Source organism: Stegostoma tigrinum, chromosome 4 (assembly GCF_030684315.1).
Source record: "Stegostoma tigrinum isolate sSteTig4 chromosome 4, sSteTig4.hap1, whole genome shotgun sequence".
Taxonomy (NCBI): Eukaryota; Metazoa; Chordata; class Chondrichthyes; order Orectolobiformes; family Stegostomatidae; genus Stegostoma; species Stegostoma tigrinum.
The window spans coordinates 122,964,687-122,984,734 of NC_081357.1; the positions used below are offsets into that span (position 1 = coordinate 122,964,687).

The 20,048-nt window shown below is 40.7% G+C and overlaps 1 protein-coding gene across 5 annotated transcripts in view; it reads right to left on the minus strand.

The window, feature by feature from the left end:
* Positions 1–20,048, minus strand: part of LOC125452825 (kelch-like protein 29) — a 371,153-nt gene that overhangs the window by 217,481 nt on the left and 133,624 nt on the right. For 4 of the 5 annotated variants that reach the window (XM_059645636.1, XM_048531718.2, XM_048531717.2 and 1 more), the window contains exon 2: positions 11,140–11,432. In XM_059645636.1, the coding sequence (XP_059501619.1) occupies positions 11,140–11,391 (252 nt within the window). In that variant the 5' untranslated portion in view covers positions 11,392–11,432. Of the gene's footprint in view, positions 1–11,139; positions 11,433–19,219; positions 19,270–20,048 lie in introns of those variants that run through there. The other variant, XM_059645635.1, reaches the window with a different exon arrangement.

The following is a 20,048-nucleotide window of genomic DNA, read 5'->3' on the forward strand; positions in this document are numbered from 1 at the left end:
GCTTACTATGACCTGGCATTTTAAGTACTCATCTTGAACCTGAAATATTATGACAGTATCTGCCTCCGCCTTCCTCTCAGTGATATTCTATGATAGGGTATACATTTCCTATAATGTAATTTATAATTAATTCTTACAATAACTGCAGCTCACGGATGCTCAGTTTGAGTTCCACAGGGACCCCTCACCCCTGACTCCATCACAGCTTTGATTGAAACATGGGCAATGTCGATGAATTCCAGTGACAATGACTGCCCTTGATATCAAAGCTGCATTTGAATAATGTGTCATCAAACAGCCTTAGCAAAACCAGAGTCAATGGGAATCAGGGAGAAAGCTCTTCACTGACTAGAGTCGTAACCTGGCACAAAGAAAGGTGGTTGTGGCTGTTGGAAAAAAATCACCTCAGCGCTAGGGCATCTCTGCAGGAGTTCCTCAAGGTGGTGTCCTAAGCCCAGCCATCTTCAGCTGCTTCATCAATAACCTTACCTCCATTACAAATAGGGATGTTTGCCAATGATTGCACAATGTTCAACACAACTCAAGACTGATCAGATAGTAGACAATAGAAAATAGGTGCTGGAGTAGGCCATTCGGCCCATCAAGCCAGCACCTCCATTCATTATGATCATGGCTGATCATCCACAATCAGTATCCTGTTCCTGCCTTATCCCCATAATCCTTGATTCTTTAAGAGCTCTCTCCATCTCTTTCTTGAAGGCTTTCTTGCCTTCTGGGGCAGAGCATTCCATATATATAATGAAATAGACCATGTCCAAATACAACAAAAAAACAGCCAATTTCCAGATTTGGGATGGCCAAGTAGCAAGTGAGATTTGCAACATACAAATGACAGACAATGACCATCTCCAACATGACAGAACACAACAATTGCCCCTGGATGTTCAATAGCTTTACCATTGGTGAATCCCCCACTGTCAACCTGAACTGGGCTGGTCATACAAAATATTGCAGCTCCAAGAACAGGTCAGAGATAGGAATGGTGCAATGTGTAGCTGATGAAGATGGTTCTGATGAATCACCTGGCTCAAAATGTTAACTCTGTTTTCCCCAAAAGATGCTGCCAGGCCTGCAGAGTTTCTTTAGCAGTTTCTGTTTCTATTTCAGATCTCCAGCATTGGAAGTTCTTTGCTTAATATATGAGTGACTCACCTTAACGACATTTAGTACAAAGCAGCCGGCTTGATTGGCACGACATCCATAAACATTCACTTCCTTCAGCACCAATTCTCAGTAGGGGCAGTAACGAAATAAGAACATAGGTCTGATGAACTGTCACCGGACTTGAAGAATTAATTCTGCTCTCGCCCCACAGATGCTGTAAGACCCGCTGTGTTTCACCAGCAATTCCAGTTTTAGGAACCCGGTGTGTAGTTTACAAAATGGACTGCAGAAATTCACAGAGGCTCCTTTGACAGCACCTTCCAAACTCACCAATATTACAGTGTAGAGGGAAAAGGGTAGTACGTACATCAAAACACCAGTACCTGCAAATTCCCCTTCAAGCCACTCACCAGCCTGGCTTGGAAATATGTCACTGTTCCCTTATCGTTGCTGGGTCAAAATTCTGGAACTCTGTCTTGAATATTTAACGAGACAGCAGTGGCTCAAGAAGGCAGCTCGCTACCACCTTCCCAAGGGCTAGTAATAAATATCATTCTAGTGAATGAAATCAGGTCTGCTGAATGAAATGAAATATTATTAAAAATATTCATAAAGAATTATGAAGAATTTATAGTTTCATTTTATACCCTCACAACTCCACATCCAGATAACAATACCTTATCATTCCAAAATTAGGATTCTAACTGCTGATATTAGCAAACTTAAAAAAAAATTCTGTTACAACATGTGTAGATATTTTCTGCCTTGAGATAATTTTGATGGTTAGCTAACTCCAAGTTAGGCGTGTGTTTGGGGGGTGCAATGGGATTTCAATAACGAATACAGCTGTACAATCTAAATCTGGTAAAGCTGGTTAAGTTTCTTCAACGATCTGAATTTTTTCTTAACTGAGGTTTTAAGCTGAGAATACATTTGACTGGGCGCATTCACCTTGCCATAAGACAGGAGAACCGTTAACACACACACACAGTGTTCCGACTGCAGTCTTACCAACACTCTCCACATCTCCAACGTTATCTCCTGGCTCTTTTACTCTATGCCACAACTGAGGAAAGCAAGTGTTACATATGCCTTCTTAATTATACTGTTCACATGCCTCTGCTGACTTCAGAAATCTGTGAATAATTACCTCAAAATCCCTCTGTTCCTTTCAGCTCCCCAGTGTCCTGTCATTCATTAAGTACCCACTCATCTTGTTTTTTCGTCCAAAAGTGCGTCACCTTGCACTTACCTGCCACTGGTCTTCCTTTCTGACCAACCCATCCGTATCTTCTGGGTTCTTACAACCATCTTCACCAATAAACACTCTACCAATCTTGGTGTTATCTGCAAATTCACTTTACATTCCCCCCATATTCTCATCTATATCAATTATGTATATGACAAACATTAACAATCCTGGTACTGATCCTTGTGGTGCACTGCTGGACACCAGCCTTGAGTCACTCAAACACTACCCTTTGTGTCCAATACTAAGCCAGCCTCTGATCCATCTCATCAAGTTTCCCTCAATTCCACATACTTAACCTTCTTAATCAGTCTCCCATTTGGGACCTTGTCAAAAGCTTTGCTAAAATCCATGTGAACTACATCAACTGAACTTCCTGCATCAACACACTTGATCACATTCTCAAAAATTTCCAACAAACTTGTTAGGTATGACCAGCCTCTGGCAAAGCCATGCTGACTATGCTTAACTAATTCATGCCTTTCCAAGTGGTTATTAATTCGCTCCTTCAGAATTTCTCCAAAGTTTCTGTACCACTGATATGAAACTCACTGGTCTGTAATTTCCAGTTTCATCTCTACCACACCTTCTTAAAAAGTGGAACCACATTAGACGCCTGACAGTCCTCCAGCACTTAGTCCGTGGCCAGACAGGAATTAAAAATTTGAGCCAGCGTCCCTGCAATTTCTTGCCTCACCTCCCACAGCAGCCTGGGGTGCAATTCTTCTGGGCCAGAGGGATTTGCCCAACTGAGCCTCTCATACCTCCCCATTTCCTATGTCAAACTGTGCCAGTTCCTCACAGTCCCTTTTCCTGAATTCTGTATCTATGTTCTCCTTTTTCAGAGTAAAGATCAAAGAGAAGTATTCATTTAACACCCTTCCAACATCTTGCTACTTCACGCACAGGTTGCCCCCCCACCCCCACACCCACCACCCCGACCTTGGTCCCTAATGGGCCTGACTCATTTCCTGTTTTACCTCTTCTCTTTAATATATTTACGAAATATCTTAGGATTCTCCCTAATCCCATTTGCAAGTCATTTTTCATGCCTCCTTTTTGTTCTTCTAATTGTTTTCTTAAGTTCCCTCCTACACTTCCTGTATTCCTCTAGGGCTGTAAGCTAGATTGCTCCATTTGGACTTGCTAAAAGCCCTACTTCTCTTCTATATCCAGCCCTGAATTGTCCTAGGCATCCTACTTCTCCGTCTAAAGGGTACATGCTGGACTGGTACCATCCTCAAATCCTTGTTGAATGCCCTCCCCATTGCTCTGCTGTAGACTTACCCGCAAGGAGCTGTTCCCAGGTCAGATCCTGCTTTTTCCTTGTCCAGAACAAATTTTAACCATGAACAAAAACAGAACTCTGAGGATCGCTGGAACCAGTTTTTTCTTCACAGATACTGCCAGACCTGCTGAGCTTTTCCATCAACTTCTGTTTTTATTCCTGATTTACAGCATCTGCAGTTCTGTTGGGTTTTAACCATACCATGTTGTGGTCACTATTGTTTAAATGTTCCCCCACTACCACATCAAATACTTGTCTGCTTCTTTACCCAGAACCAGATCCAGCACTGTGCCATCCCTTGTTGGACCTCCTCCGTATTGATACAAAAATGTCCCTTGGATACATTTCAAGAAATCTGACTGCCCCCCACCCCCCCATACCCTTAACACAATGACAATCCCAATTTATGTTGGGAAAGTTGAATTCCCCTGATATAATTACCTGATTATGATTCTTCCACACCTCACAAGACAATAATTGAATACAATGTTACTTCAAGCACTTAGTGTATCAGCTTAAGCATGCTGCAATTATGTACAACACAGCTTTGATTCAGTCTGAAGTTACATCTAATCTACATAACAATGAACCCTAACTCCAATCTGAGACAAGAACCTCTGCAGCATCAGATTAATCTATTCAAATTGACTGGCTTGACACTTTCTAAATCAAATCCAAAATCATGCAATAGACAAGTTACAATCACAAAACACAGAAATGTGACTTGGCTATGCAATATTAAACAATTTACTTGCATTTTAAATGCTTTTTCCTTGACTTTTTGAAACTTACCTTGCAAGTAGAGTTGGAAAATGTTTTATAAATTATTCACTTGGTGAACAGGAGTTTGGTAAAGCTGTATTTAGGTACCTTGACACACACACCATCTCCTCTCACCCACTGTTATTTTACCCATGCCATCCAATAGCCTTCAGCCTAATTTCCTGGAGGTGGAATGAATAGAGGCATAGATAGAGTAGATAGCCAGAGACTATTTCCCAGGGCAGAAAAGGCTAACACGAGGGGTCATAGTTTTAAGCTGGTTGGAGGAAAGTATAGAGGGGATGTCAGAGGCGGGTTCTTTACACAGAGAGTTGTGACAGCATGGAATGCGTTGCCAGCAGCAGTTGTGGAAGCAAGGTCATTGGGGACATTTAAGAGACTGCTGGACATGCATATGGTCACAGAAATTTGAGGGTGTATACATGAGGATCAATGGTCGGCACAACATCATGGGCTGAAGGGCCTGTTCTGTGCTGTACTGTTCTATGTTCGATGTTCTATGACTATATGCATGAAATAAAATGAAAATGAGTTTGATCATGTTGATCCTTAAGATAACAGAATCTACTGATCATTATTAATTTGGTGAGAAAATTAGTAATGGGTCAAAAATAATGATTAAGTAAGAATAATGATGTACTTTAAATGTCTACTGATGGTGGTTAGAAGTGAAGATTGTGAGAAGTATCGTACTCTACAAGTCTCAAGAATATGTCAGATTTAATAATGATCATTTTTAAATTCCAATGAAGCTGCAGATGAGATTCACCTGCACAAAGATTTACTGTCCTGCACTGCAAGAAGGCATAGGTGAATGGAGAGCCAAGAAAAACTAGAATGCAGAGATCCAAGATAGAAAGAGAAGACATCACAAGAGAAAAAGCAGCTGAAAAGTAAAGAGAGAAGAAAAACAGAAGTAAAACAAAGATGTGATATTGGAGGTCATTTTCTGAAACACTGAGTTTATTGTTCTGTACTCTAAGGGATGGTTAGCTTCTTTCTCTGAAGCATCTCCTCCTCCCAAAAGGCTGGCTGTGTGATTCCCTGAAGGTGATAAGTAACCAAATTAAAACATTTTTTCAAAATTACACGCTAACCATCAAGAGGTTTCTTGAAATTATATTTCAGCCAAGCTACAGTTCATATTTAAAGGGAAAATGTCAAAAATTGTTTCAAATAGAAATTACTCTTTCAGCACAGCAACACTTGTGAGAGTGTACCTGAAAATACTACAAATAAATGCCTAGAAAATAATTTGGTCTCAATATTTTCTATTGGTAAGAAGTATTTATTTCTTTTTAATGCTGGTGAGCGCTATTTTTGTCAGAGGAGATGATTATGTTTAGTATTCCTGTCAAACATATTTACGTTTAAAACCCAACCACTTCCTGAGCAGGCTCTTTTCAGTTCAGCGACACAGTGTGTCTTTAATGCTTGCTTTCTTTCCTGGTATTTGAGAGCAAACAGATAGAATTCCTTCTTTGTAATGTTGTGTGTTTGACCCATGGGAAAAAAATCCTCTCAGAGAAATAAGCCACTGAAAAAAATCTTCTGTAATATCTTAGAAATATAAACTGAAGTAGTCTTGTGAAATTTTTGAAAGTAACAAACAACATCAGATTGTGGGAATACATAATAATTTGACTTGAACAAGCATAACATTTGATAATCTCCATCCATGTCCCTACTCTGTGACTGTTTGCATCTTATTCTGGAGTCTTTTGAATAAAATAGAGATAACTTAGTTTGTTTGTGAAGTCCCATTAATGCTGTATCAAAATAATTACATATTTTATGTTTTTACATTTATGTACAAACCTTTGACAGTGCATCTACTTCAAACGAAATGAAGACAGCCAAAAATAATTCTTGATTATTGATTCAGTGAAGGAGATGTACACAGCAGTGACAGTCTCAAGGCTGGGTGACCAGCTAATTAATGGTACAAAAAACTACCTTATCAGATCCAGTGGGGCAAATCTGGCTACATCTTGAGAGGATTCATTTACGACTGGTACAAGTTTCAAACAGAGCAGTAGACCTTTTGACTGGTGCTAGCACTTATAACTTTGAGTTTAAAGGTGAAGTGTTCAATTTGTTAAAATGTTTCAAGACCTATCAAAATGGATGTTTGCAGAACCCCTTTTTCCTGCACCAGAGCAAAACCAATTAAAAGCAAGAAACAAATGTTAAATAACTGGTTTGTTGACTGTATTCACCCCATTACAGTCAGCTTGCTGATTCCTGGCTTTTAGAAAAAAAACACAAAGGAGGGCAGATGCTGGAAATCAGAAACAAAATCAGAGATTGCTGGCTCTGAGCCGATGTCATGACCTCGAAACAGACAGACACTCAGCTTTTTTTGTCTTCTTATGAAGAAGGCGGCAATTTATAGTGAGAGACAGAGATTGGTCGCAGATGGTGAGCCCTCAACCAACCTCAACAAGAACTGAAATTGCTGGAGAAACTCAGCAGATCCTGCGCAGTGACATTTCTTCAGAGCTTCTTCAGTTCTGGACTCAAAACATTGACTCTGTTTTCTCTTCACAGATGCTGCCAGACATGCTGAGTTTCTCCAGAAATTTCTGTTTTTGTTTTGGATTTCCAGCATCCTTGGCTTTTTTTTGTCCCCTCAATCAACCTCCCTTCATGCCGAAGGAGGAAGCAACTTTGGTGCTTCAGTGGAACAATACAGGGGATCTACAATGGGTTTCATGTAAAGTCTGCCAGATAAAAACCAAGGTAGTAGAGACAACAACATTCACTCTTCTCTCTTTCCACAAGTTTCCCAGAGAAGCTGCGCAAATGTCGGACTGTTACGTAGCTAATACATTTGTTTGAAGTATAATGTGTTGTGCTTTATGGTGCATTGATATGGTTCTACTTCTAAGAAGCATTTTATTTGTGGGAAAATCTGCACAGCAGCTTAACCTCCACAAAACATTGCAGCACTAATAATATCCTGTCTGCTGAATTGCTAAGAAATGGCGTGGGCTTTCTGTGTGTTATCAGTAAGAAACTTATGATGATGGCCAATTGTTACAACTGGCCTATGCCAAACCAGTGTAACACAGTAAATTTTAGTTAGGATAATTTTTAAGATAACCTATCTGGATTGAAGATAATGGGAAATTAGACAGTGTATAAATCTTCCATCGATGCAGTTTAGAAGGATGACGGTGATCTCATTGAAGCTTACAGAATACTGAGAGGCCTGGATTGGGTGGGCATAGAGGAGATGTTTCCACGAGCACAGCCTTAGAGTGAGGGGACCCTTTAGAACTGGGATATGGAAGAATTTACTCAGCGAGAGAGTGGAACTCATTGCCACAGAAAGGTGCAGGGGCCAAGCCATCAGGTGCATTTGAGAAAGCGATAGATAGGTTCTTTACTGGTAAGGGGATCAAGGGTAACAGGGCGAAGGCAGGAAAATGGGGCTGAGAAACATTTCAGCTATGATTGAATGGTGGAATATGCTCAATGGGCTGAATAGCCTTATGGTTGAACGATTCTCTCAGTTGCTCCTCAGGTAAGTAGGTTAAATTGACTGTCAGGGATTCTCACAAGACTTGCAACCAAGTCATTCACTTTAGAAAAAATGATAAGCATTTTGGCTTAGAATGTTTAATAAGTACATCGCAAATCTTCCAGTCAAAATGAACTTGCATTTCTCCAGTAAAGCAGCTGGATGTTCCTGAAATAATTCCCTGGATTTTCATTCCAATTTGGAAGACCCAGTTAGTCTGCTGATCACTCTCTGTTAAGAAGTTTCTGACATCAACGTGCTGAAAAGAAGTATTGGTAATAATTAGAATTGAACTAAATTCAGGACAATAAGGATATTCGTCACATTAGTTAGTAAGATGATTTCTTATTAATGTAAGAATATGCTTGCCAAGCTATGTTTGCATTGTCCTGCTTAGTTGAAATCTATATTTCACAATATTGGTTAGAAACAATAGGATAATGTTAAATGTTATACAATTATCCCATAATACAATAAATAACTAATAAACCATAACTAAATAGTTAAAACTTGAAATTACTTTGATACTTTAATTTACAGTCTTTGAAACTTTTAGTTTACAGTAAACTTAGGAATTTTCTTCAGTGATTATTTACTTTTCCTTAAAGTAAATATTTACGTCACTGGTTCTCATTGATCAAGTTGAATCATTTGATCCAACTTATTCTCTTAAATTTCAGAATAATACTATTAGAATTCACAAGAATCTCAGCCTATACAATGAGTTCCTTGGAATAAGAATGAGATTCTGCCCCATTGGTGAGAAGTCTATGAACTGAACAATCACTGACAATGCTAAGAAAAGGTTTACATGTTCATGAAAAGGGTAGTTCAGTGGTTAGTACTACTGTCTCACAGTGCCAGGGACAGGGTTTGATTCCTTCCTTGGCAGTGTGGAGTTTGCACATTCTCCCTGTGTCTACGTGAGCTTCCTCCGGGTGCTCTGGTTTCCATCCACAGTCCAAAGATGTGCAGGCTAGGCAGATTGGCCACACTATGTTGCTCGCAACGTCTAGGGAAGTGTAGGTTAGGTGGACTAGCCATGGGAAATGCAGGGTGACAGGGCAGGAGGTTGGGTCTTTTAAGGGTTGGTGTGGACTTGATGGGCCGAACAGCCTGCTTCCACATTGCAGGGATTCTATGTACTCTTTCAGTTCTAATTCTCCACCTCCAACTCACCATTGCCCACTTGCTCCAAATCAGTAAAACAAGAAATTGGTGATACCTGTACCTTGCTAATCATATTGTCCATGTCTACAGATTAAATAAAAACATTCAAGCATTAAATCCAGCCAGCAGAAATCTTGAAAATAAGTGGTTTCAAATACTTATGGACAGATCATCTGCAAAATTGATATTCTAGTTTAATTGTTTACCTGTAAAAACATTTGGAAATACACCTCAGTCACAGTGTCTCAAATGCCCAGGACTAAAGTAATTGACCAGGAGAGGGATTAATTCCACCACCCTCCTTCACTTGTATACAGAAATAGAAAATCCATTTCATTGTTCTGCAGAGATCACAGCTTATAGAAAAGACCTCTTAGCCCTGAGTGCCATATGCTGGGATGCATTTTCATTTAACAGCAACACTAAGCAGTCCCTTCCTCAATTTCTTTTTTATTCTTCAGAACTGGTGTTTATACATTTGGCCCAAATTGCTACTTTATATATGTGTGGCTGAGTGAGAGTTCCACATGGTTAGTTGTCTCATCCCACCCCTTATTGGAAATCTTGGCGTCAGTTATTAAAATATTGCTGGGATAGACAAAGATAAATGTCCCATCTTCAATCAGTTTCTAGTACAGAAAATATATGGGGAGGATGAAGGATTGTGCAAGCATTTGAAGGGTCAGCATGCATTTTCAAAATCTGAACAGCTCTTAATTCAGAATCAACTACCAGAAGGCATGAATTAACAAAAGGAATATGTAACAAGAATCTCAAACATCTCAGGCAACTTCTTAAATATTATCACAACCAAAATTTGGGTGTCGACAACAAGAGGCCTGTAAATACAGTAAACATGTCCATGTGAAAGATATATGGATACCCAGATAATGACTGGCAAAATCAAACTACCTCTCCCAGCACAAATCCATAGTGCTGAGAGATAGTAGGAACTGTAGATGCTGCAGAATCTGAGATAACAAGGTGTACTGCTGAATGAACACAGCAGGAAATCTGAAGAAGGGTCCAGGCCCGAAACATCAGCTTTCCTGCTCCTCCGATGCTGCTTGACCAGCTGTGTTCATCCAGCTCTACACCTTGTTATCTCCATAGTGCTGAATGAGCTTTCACCTGCCCAACAACATTTACACTGCACTTTTGCTAGCTATCATTCATGTATACTTTGTACAGGCCAAATCCACAAAACTAAACACATTTCCCTTTGCGTGAAGTGAGTTGAGATGACATATGCACGAGTCAACTTCAATTAAGTTGACACTGACTTTTGTTTGGAATTTGACAGACTGTAAAATTTGCGCATCCTCTTTTATGTCTGAAATTATGATTGCTTCCCCACCCTGTGGACAGTAGGCCGCATCAAAATATTGGAAATTTGTGGGGAGGGGGGCAGTGTATTTTAACTGTAATTGCAGTGATTGTCAAAAATCCATTGCTTTAACATTGATATTTCACTGATCCTGGATTTCAGTGCAAGGATTATGGCACAGAGGCAGTGTCTCCTTCCCTGGAACAGAAGGCCCAGGTTCAAGTCCCACTGCTCCAGAGGCATGTAATAACATCACTGAACAGGTTGGTTAGAAAAAAATAGGCTATTAAAAAAAACCTAGTTAGTTTGAGACAATGATATTAGTCTGCATGCAAACAATGAATGCATTTCTAAGGTTTTCCTTTTTAATAGCTCTACACAAAGAATCTTTGACCCATTTACGTTAAATAATACTTCCAATAAATTAGAGAAGAGAACAAACCTCACATGAACACATAAAGCAATCTGCTGTGAGTTTATACCAGCGCGGCTTACATTTTTTAACTGGAAAAGATTATAAAGGACAAGTTAAACGGAAACGTATGTAAATCTTCCACATGGCGATTAATGCAGAAATTTCCTTATACTCCTGTAAAAGCCAGGCTAAAATAAACAGCGGGAATCCGTGAGAACAGTTGGTGATTTGCTAAGTACGTTAGTGTATATCCCACCTTAGAAGCTGTAGTTGTGGAAGGGACAGAACTGGCCATTAAATTCGTCATCATCTCATTGCTTGCCGTGGTGCAGACAGGTGTGACTGGAGTTAGTAGACGCGAGGGAACGATGGGCAGTGGTAGAAGGCCAGGTCTGTTCGTGACGGTGTTGCTGTTGGCATTAGTTACATTGCTACAGCTGGAGCTTCGATCCCTCCAGTCCCACCCGATGCGATAATCTCTCTCATACCGGCTGTGATGCCGTGACATCTCCAAAGTACTCTCCTCTCTTCAAAGGAAGTTCACAGGATCTGAAATTTAAATATTTTAATATTAATAGACGGCAGCATATTTAACACCGGAAAAAAAAACTTTTGTTTGCAAATTATTTTGTAGAGTTTACAGCTCGCCGGTGTAAAGTAATAAAGCCAGGACAATAAAGGCATTTTACGTTTGCTGCAAAGACATCATGCAAAGAAAGTCATTCTAATTTAATAACTGTTTATTTTAATTTATGCCATTGTGCTATTTGAAGTCTACAGGATGCTTTCAATCTGACGTTACAGTGTAGGTGATGCAAATGAACAGATTTCCATCTTGCTGACTAAATGAAAAAAGAAACAGAGCAAGTTTCTTGAATAATTCAACTAAAGTTGTATTTTAGGAATATATTCTGAAACTATTTATTTCAGTGCTGATTTTGTTTGATAGATGACGTTTGTTAACCGTTTAAAACAAAAAACCTTCTGGAAAGCCTGCTTCACATTCTTTAAACACTAGAGATAAAAGACTTCAAGAAAGCCTTATTTACACAAATGTAAGTTTCTGACGGATATTCTCAGAGCTAAGTCCTCTATATTCCCCGTCATTTGGCAGTGTCGAAGACTTTGACTCTAAATAAGGTCCCTATTCCTCCTCAAGAGGCGCACATGAAAAGCAATTTGTTCCGGCACAAAACAAAGTCTCAACACAGATGTCCGACTGGAGGATTCATTTCAAGAATGACATTACAATTTTTATTTTAACCCTTCTCCCTTCTTCACAATTTTCCATAAAATGTGGAGAGGATGTACTGAAGTGTGGAGCTGCTCCTGAACTTTGGCGCTCATTAGAAACCGTTTTCCAGGAGATACATGCGAGCAGGCAACATGATTGTCCACGCAACTTTTGTTTCTAAAAAAGAACCAGTGCCAGATTTCCAAAGCAGCAACAGGAGCCCAATGCCTGAAAGAATTTCAGATCCCAATCCCCTTCCCAAGTTACGAATGGATATGAATGGGTGAATGAATAATTTATTGTTAAGTCCTGCTTCCAATATGATCTTCAAATTCAAATGGCCTGATTGGTCAGGAGGCACTGAGCATCTTAAGGAAGCAGGTCCAGTCACCCTGACAGCAGCAAATCCAGGTGACAGCCATAATTGGGGACTGTCATGGCTTTGTCATTTCAGTAGACATCTCCTCAGGGGGCTAGGAGGTCAAACCAGGTAGACAGTGGCCTTATCCAATTTTGGTTTTCACTCAGTGATCTCCCCACAAACAGAGACAAACTGCAAATAGGAATTCAATATCTGGGGAGAAGAGACAAAATGCTTTTGCAAGTGTGCCGAATAAGAAGCAGGAACACAGTCTGACACCATGTCACTCATGAAGATTCACAAGCAGCCTATCCACCTGTCCCATATCTCCATAATACGCCTAAGCCTTCACAGAATGCCTACAGTGTGGAAGCAGACCATTCAGCCCACCAAGTCCACACCAACCCACCCCCCCATACCCTATTACTGCATTTCCACCTAGACCGCTGATCTCTGGACACGTTAACATGGCCAATCCACCCAACCTGCGCACCTTTGGACGATGGGAGGAAACCAGAGCACCCAGCAGAACCCAAACAGACACAGGGAGAACATGAAAATCCGACACAGGAGTCACCAAAGGGTTTAATTGAGCCCAGGTCCCTGGTGCTGTGAAGCAACAATGCCAACCACTCAGCCACCATGCCGCCCTTTAGTCACCTTTATTTTAGTCACTTCAAACAATGTTTCATAAGGAAACTCAAACAGATGCTATGCTTATAAATAAAATTGATACATATTCAGTGCAACATAGGAACAGGCCCTTCGGCCCACACGTACATCTCTGTGCAGATATTATGCTTGCTACTGACATGTTAGCGCACAGTACAATGTGAAGTTTCTAAGCTATCAGTCTCCATTTCATATATATATAAACTGGCCTTGGCATTACATCCTCAACAACCAGAAGCAATGGTGTGATAACTTCGGAATTACCAATAACTGAGCTGAACAAACATGGAAGGATCTGTTGCTGGTCAACAATGAATCATCCTTTTTTGTTCAAACTTGACAACATCCCCAACTTCAGCTTATTATGGGTCCTTTGGCTTTTTCACATTGTTAGCAGACCTGATTTACTGTGCAATTAATCACATTTTATATTTAATTTTTCATTGCTTCTGGGAGCTGTCACAACTTTACTGTCATGATTTGTAGTTTCACGAAATATATTTAGTCAACATCGCTGTCAGATTTTGTGTTAGGAAAACAGTTGGATCCTGCCACAACTATGGATAGCATTGTCAGCAACAGAAAGTGATTGAGCTCCCCTATAATATGTTCTTCACTATAATGAATTACCTCTCTAACCTGCTTGAAAGGATAACAATCCTCGGTATTGTTATTCCCCAGCATCTGGGTGCAGTGAGTTAAATTATTGTGAGTGCGAAAATATTGTATCAAACATAACAACAGGACTATGGCAGGATCTCGTTTACAAATGGTAACCATTCTTCCACACAGTTTGATACCCAGTAGTACTTTCTTCATTTGCTGGTGAGAAATCACTGCAGATAAATAGACACAAAGAGCCAAATCAAATTTGATCCGCTATCATACAGCATACTTGATCATTACAATGCCTTAATTCATTACCAATAGTAGCAAATTTTCCTTTAAGGAAAAACTCACTCAGTAAGTTACAACAATAATAAACTAGTTTCAAAATTTTCTAAATTTTAAAAGCTAAAATTAAAACATATAAAAATGCAAAAAACCAGATACAGCACCAAATGCTCCAAAACTGTGAATGACCTACTGCTAGCTCCTCCTTCATCCCATGATGAAAGAAAAACAAATTTGATTATTAAGTAGCCATTGTATTCTAATTCATATTTTCAGTTACTGTTTGGAGTTTGAGTAAATAAAAATGACAGATTATCAAGTCTAAGAAAGGAGATCCAATACTGGGGAAGGAGGTAATAAGGTGTAGAGCTGGATGAACACAGCAGGCCAAGCAGCATCAGAGGAGCAGAAAAGCTGATTTTTCGGGTCTAGACCCTTCTTCAGAAAAAGGAGAAGGAAGGGGCTGTTTCAATGTGACAGCTCCACCTGAATCAGATGGACCAGAACACGGTTTCATCAGGGAGAGGTCATGCCTGACAAGTCTGTTAGAAATTATTGAGGAGGTAACGAGTAAGTAGACAAAGGAGAGCCAGAGGATGTGAACTATTTGGGTTTCCAGAAGGCCTTTGACAAAATGCAGCACAGGAGGCTTCTAAACAAGATCAGAACCCATGATGTTAGGGGGCAATGTACTGACATAGATAGAGGGTTGGCTGACTGGCAGAAGGCAGGAAGTATGGATAAAGGGGTCTTTTTCAGAATGGCAGCTGGTCACTAGTGGAGTTCTATTTGGGTGAGTGTGGAGACCAGGACATGTCATATATTAATGATCCCAGATAAAGGAACTGACAGCACTGTTACTATGCAGATGACACAAAGATAGGTGGAGGAAGAGGCAGTGTTCAGGGAGTGGAGAGGCTGCAGAAGGACTTGGAGAGTGGGCAAAGAAGTGGCAGATGGAACACAATGTGGGAAAGTGTGAAGTTATGCACTTTGTTCAGAAGAATAGAGGAATAGGCTATTTTCTAAATGTGGAAAGACTTCAGAAGTCTGAAGCAGAAAGGGACTCGGGGGTTCTAGTCAGGACTCTCTGAAGATTAACATGTAACTTCAATTGGCAGTTAGGAAGGCAAATCCAAAGTTTGCATTTTTTCCAAGATAGCTACAAAGAAGAGCAGGGATGTCCTGCTGAGACTGTGTAAAGCTCTGCTCATGCTGCATTTGGACTATTGAGAGTAGTTTGGGGCCTCATATCTAAGGAAGAATGTGCTGGTCTTAGAGTTGCTCCAGAGGAAGTTTACAAGCATAATTCTGGGGATGGAGGGCTTATCATATGAGGAGCATTTGAAGACTCTGGGTCTGTACTTAATAGAACTTAGAAGGATTAAGAGAGATCTGATTGAAAGTCACAGAATACTGAGAGGCCTGGATATAGCTGACATGGAGAAGATGTTTCCACTAGTGGGACAGACAAGGACCTAAGAGCACAGCCTCAGAGTGAAGGAACTCCCCTTTAGAACTGAGATGCGGAGGGATTTCTTCAACGAGAGGCTGGTGAATCTGTGATACTCATTGCCACTGAAGGCTGTGGAGGCCAAGTCATTGAGTGTGTTTAAGATAAAGATAGATAGTTCCCTGGTTGGTGAGGGGATCAAGGGTCACGGGGAGAAAGTGGGAGAATGGGATTGGGAAACATATCAGCCATGATCGAATCGTGGAGCAGAGAAGCAGACTCAATGGGTTGAATAACTTAATTCTGCTCTTATATCTTATGGTCTTATCATGCAATCACTTCTGTCAATCATTCCATTGTACTCTGGGGCGAGAGACAGTTGTTAATATTATTCGCACCATCAAAAAAAAATCAGAGAATTAGATTCTCCTACTCCGTTTAATGGCCACAAGCAATTTTTGCACGCTGAAAAAGCAATGAAAAACCTATCAATCAAATCCTTCAGCTTACTATTTAAGGCCAGGATGGTAGTCAGAGAATTTTATGTATTTGTAATCCATTACGAAGCCTGTTTCCTGGAGCATACTTATCACCAATATATTGGGGATTAAAACATCAGTGCAGCATAAAATAAAAATCAGGTTAGTAGGTATGAATTATTCACTTTTGATTTTCCAAGATATTTTACAGCATATTGAATACAGCTCAAAATTACACTTACATTTTCAGAACTGAGATTTAATCACCTAAATTTAAAATGGAGATCAAGTTGGGCACCAGAATTGGGACCCAATTGTTATTTCTTGTGACATTTCAAAATCTGTGCTCAATGCTGAAATATGAGCAAAGATTCAGGCACCCCTATTCTAACTGCAATATGACAATGATGATAAAGTCATCTCTTCAAACATTACTTTGCTCTCAATTGTTGAGCGGTGGCCAATTCAACTGATATTTTACATTTGACTTCCACACAATAGCTACCACAATTTATTTATCCTTTTATGTTATGTGAGCATTGCTGGCAAGGGCTGGCATTTGCTACACATCATGAGTATCCCTTGAGCTGAATGCACTGCAATGCAATTTCAGAGAGCAGTCATGAGTCAACCATATTGATGAAGAGATAACAAGGTGTAGAGCTGGATGAACACAGCAGGCCAAGCAGCATCAGAGGAGCAGGGAGGCTGATATTTCGGGCCTAGATCCTTCTTCAGAAAATGAAGATTTTCTGAAGAAGGGTCTAGGTCGGAAATGTCATCTTTCCTGCTCCTCTGATGCTGCTTGGTCTGCTGTGTTCATTCAGCTCCACACCTTGTGATCTCAGATTCTGCAGCATCTGCAGTTCCTACTATCTCTGAAACATATTGATGAAGGCCCAGAATCACGCGCAGGGAAGAGCATGTTACAGCTTTCAAGACAATAAAATATATCACGGCCATATCATTTTGACAAATGTTTAAGAATGAAAGGAAGGCTATTCATTATTATGAGAGGAATGGAATGTAAAAATAAGGATGCTATCCCTCAATCATACACAGCGCTGGTGAGAACACATCTTGAATTCTGTGTGTAGTTTTGGTGCCTTTATTCATACATGGAAATACACAAGAGGCATTCAGAAGAGGTTTACTAAATTGACACCAGGTGTCATATGAAGGCAGTTTGGGTAGGCTGGGCCTGTTTCCTTTGGAAGGTAGCAGGGTGAAGATGAAGACTCTGAATGCTCTTGACAAGCTGGACATGGAAAGGATATTTCATCTTCTGGGTGAGTCCAGAAGTAAGGAACACTGTTTTCAAAATTAGTGTTACTCTTCAGGACGAAGATGAGAGAAAGATTTTCTGCAACAGGGCTGTGTGACGTTGAAACATTCTGACCCAGAAGGTGGTGCAGGCTGCGTCATTGAATATTTTTAAGGTGGAGGTAGACAGATTTTTGTTAAGCAAGGTTTATCCAGGAATGTGGAATTTGAAGCACAAACAGATCAGCCACGATCTTACTGGGTGGCAGAGCAAGCTCCTGTGGCCAATGTAATAAAATGTGAGGCTGGATGAACACAGCAGGCCAAGCAGCATCTCAGGAGCACAAAAGCTGACGTTTCGGGCCTAGACCCTTCATCAGAGAGGGGGATGGGGAGAGGGAGCTGGAATAAATAGGGAGAGAGGGGGAGGCGGACCGAAGATGGAGAGTCAATGGGAGAGAGATTCCCTGAGGTTGGTCCGGAGGGAGGAGGGTAACTTCTTCAGGTTAGGCATCCCTGGAAGAGGCTTCGCAGTGGGGTTAAAATAGTATCAGAGATAATGGGAACTGCAGATGCTGGAGAATTCCAAGATAATAAAATGTGAGGCTGGATGAACACAGCAGGCCAAGCAGCATCTCAGGAGCACAAAAGCTGACGTTTCGGGCCTAGACCCTTCATCAGAGAGGGGGATAGGGAGAGGGAGCTGGAATAAATAGGGAGAGAGGGGGAGGCGGACCGAAGATGGAGAGTCAATGGGAGAGAGATTCCCTGAGGTTGGTCCGGAGGGAGGAGGGTAACTTCTTCAGGTTAGGCATCCCTGGAAGAGGCTTCGCAGTGGGGTTAAAATAGTATCAGAGATAATGGGAACTGCAGATGCTGGAGAATCCAAGAAAATAAAATGTGAGGCTGGATGAACGCAGCAGGCCCAGCAGCATCTCAGGAGCACAAAAGCTGGCCTGTGGCCAATGGCCTACTTCTGTTCTTAATTTATATGTTCATAACATTTACACTATGTTTGGCTGTCATGTAACTTATATTTTACTTCTTTTCTGTATTCTGTAACTAAGAATTGTGCCTAGGTACCTCTGTACCTAAGATGGACCATGTGTTGTTGACATTGTAACTGAAAAAGATGTACCTAGGTATCCTTGTACCGAAGATGGCATCGTAATTGGCAAAGTATAAGCATTTCACTGTACTCACTTGAGTAAATGTGACAATAAAACTAATTCAATTCAACTTCTGGCTTGAAAATGTTAATTTTATGAGAATGGCATCTCATTCCTTTAGAATTTTATTAGTACTGGAGATGAAAAGCATATATTTTCACTTCACCTCGTATTTCTGTCTTATCCTCATATTTCTTTTCCCAGTCCTTTCCTTCTTTCTGTACATGAATTGAGTCTAATCTTTATTTTGTGGTTCGGACTTTGTGTATACCTCAATCAGCACGATTGACGCGAACGCTTATTCTGATCACGGATGGCTCATGCCTTCAAACCGGAAATCAGGTGCACAATGATAGTAAGTCTATGCTGAAAAACTGGCGAAAACTCTATAAAGCTGCTGTCATTTTGGTGAATGACAACCAGAGAACTCAGGACTGCGACGTGCTCATTCTTTCCGCACTGTGTGGAAGTAATATAAAGCTATAATCTGTTCACAAACTGTTTTGACTGAAAGTTCTTTGGCACAGTATGTCAAGAAGATACCTTCTTCTGCTATCACAGGATAGCAACCCAATTAACGCTTTCACTGTCAATAGTTGACAGCTAAATTTAAACTTCTTTGTGCACACAGATGGGCTTCTTTATTAAATATATCACAAGTGGTGCCTCGCTGTTGCCCAGTAAATCAAAATCAAATTAGCAACAGAACTAAGGAGAAGACAAGAAAAAACAGCACTATGACATGATTCAACACAGATTCGGCATTAGATTTGAGCAATTTAACAGCTTTAAAAATAGGTTGAAAACATACCTACAAAAATCTAAATTTAAAGATCGCCAGTTTCTTCTATTTCAGGAGCCTCTCACTGCTGCTATGGTCAGCTGATCCAGACAGCTGCTAAGCCTCGCTGAAGTGTGTCTAATTTATGACAGTCAACAGTGGCTCAGGCCCAGGGAAGTCAGACGTGTTTAAAAAAATGGTTTTCAATTTGCTATCATCAAATAAAACCAAGGGTAGTTTGGCAGCTGGATTGCTAGGGAATTGTGGAAACCTGGTGGAAAGCAGTTTGACAAGACAATTGTGTGGAAATTACTTAATCCCGGCCCCATTGGAGGCTTGAAATGACATTGGAGTAGGAAAATGGCGGCTGAGTCGGGAAGATTCCAGTGGAGTATGGCTCCTGAGCCAGAGTTCAACTGCTCCGTCCATTCCTTTTCCTTTTTTGCTACTTTCTTGTTTTCTTTTCTTTCTACTTACCCTTTGCCCTTAGATGGTGTTGATGTTGGCAGCGAGTTGACGTCCAGTGCAGATTCGATTCGAGGCCAGTCAAGATGGCCAGTAGTTGAAATGGTTCGCAACTGGGAGGTGCAGTTGTTTATTGCGAACCGAGTTGCGAACTATTTTAACTCCCTCTCGCATTCCTTAGACGAAATGTCCATCCTGGGCCTCCTGCAGTGCCACAATGATGCCACCCGAAGGTCGTAGGAACAGCAACTCATATTCCGCTTGGGAACCCTGCAGCCCAATGGTATCAATGTGGACTTCAACAGCTTCAAAATCTCCCCTTCCCCCACCGCATCCCAAAACCAGCCCAGTTCATCCCCTCCCCCCACTGCACCACACAACCAGCCCAGCTCTT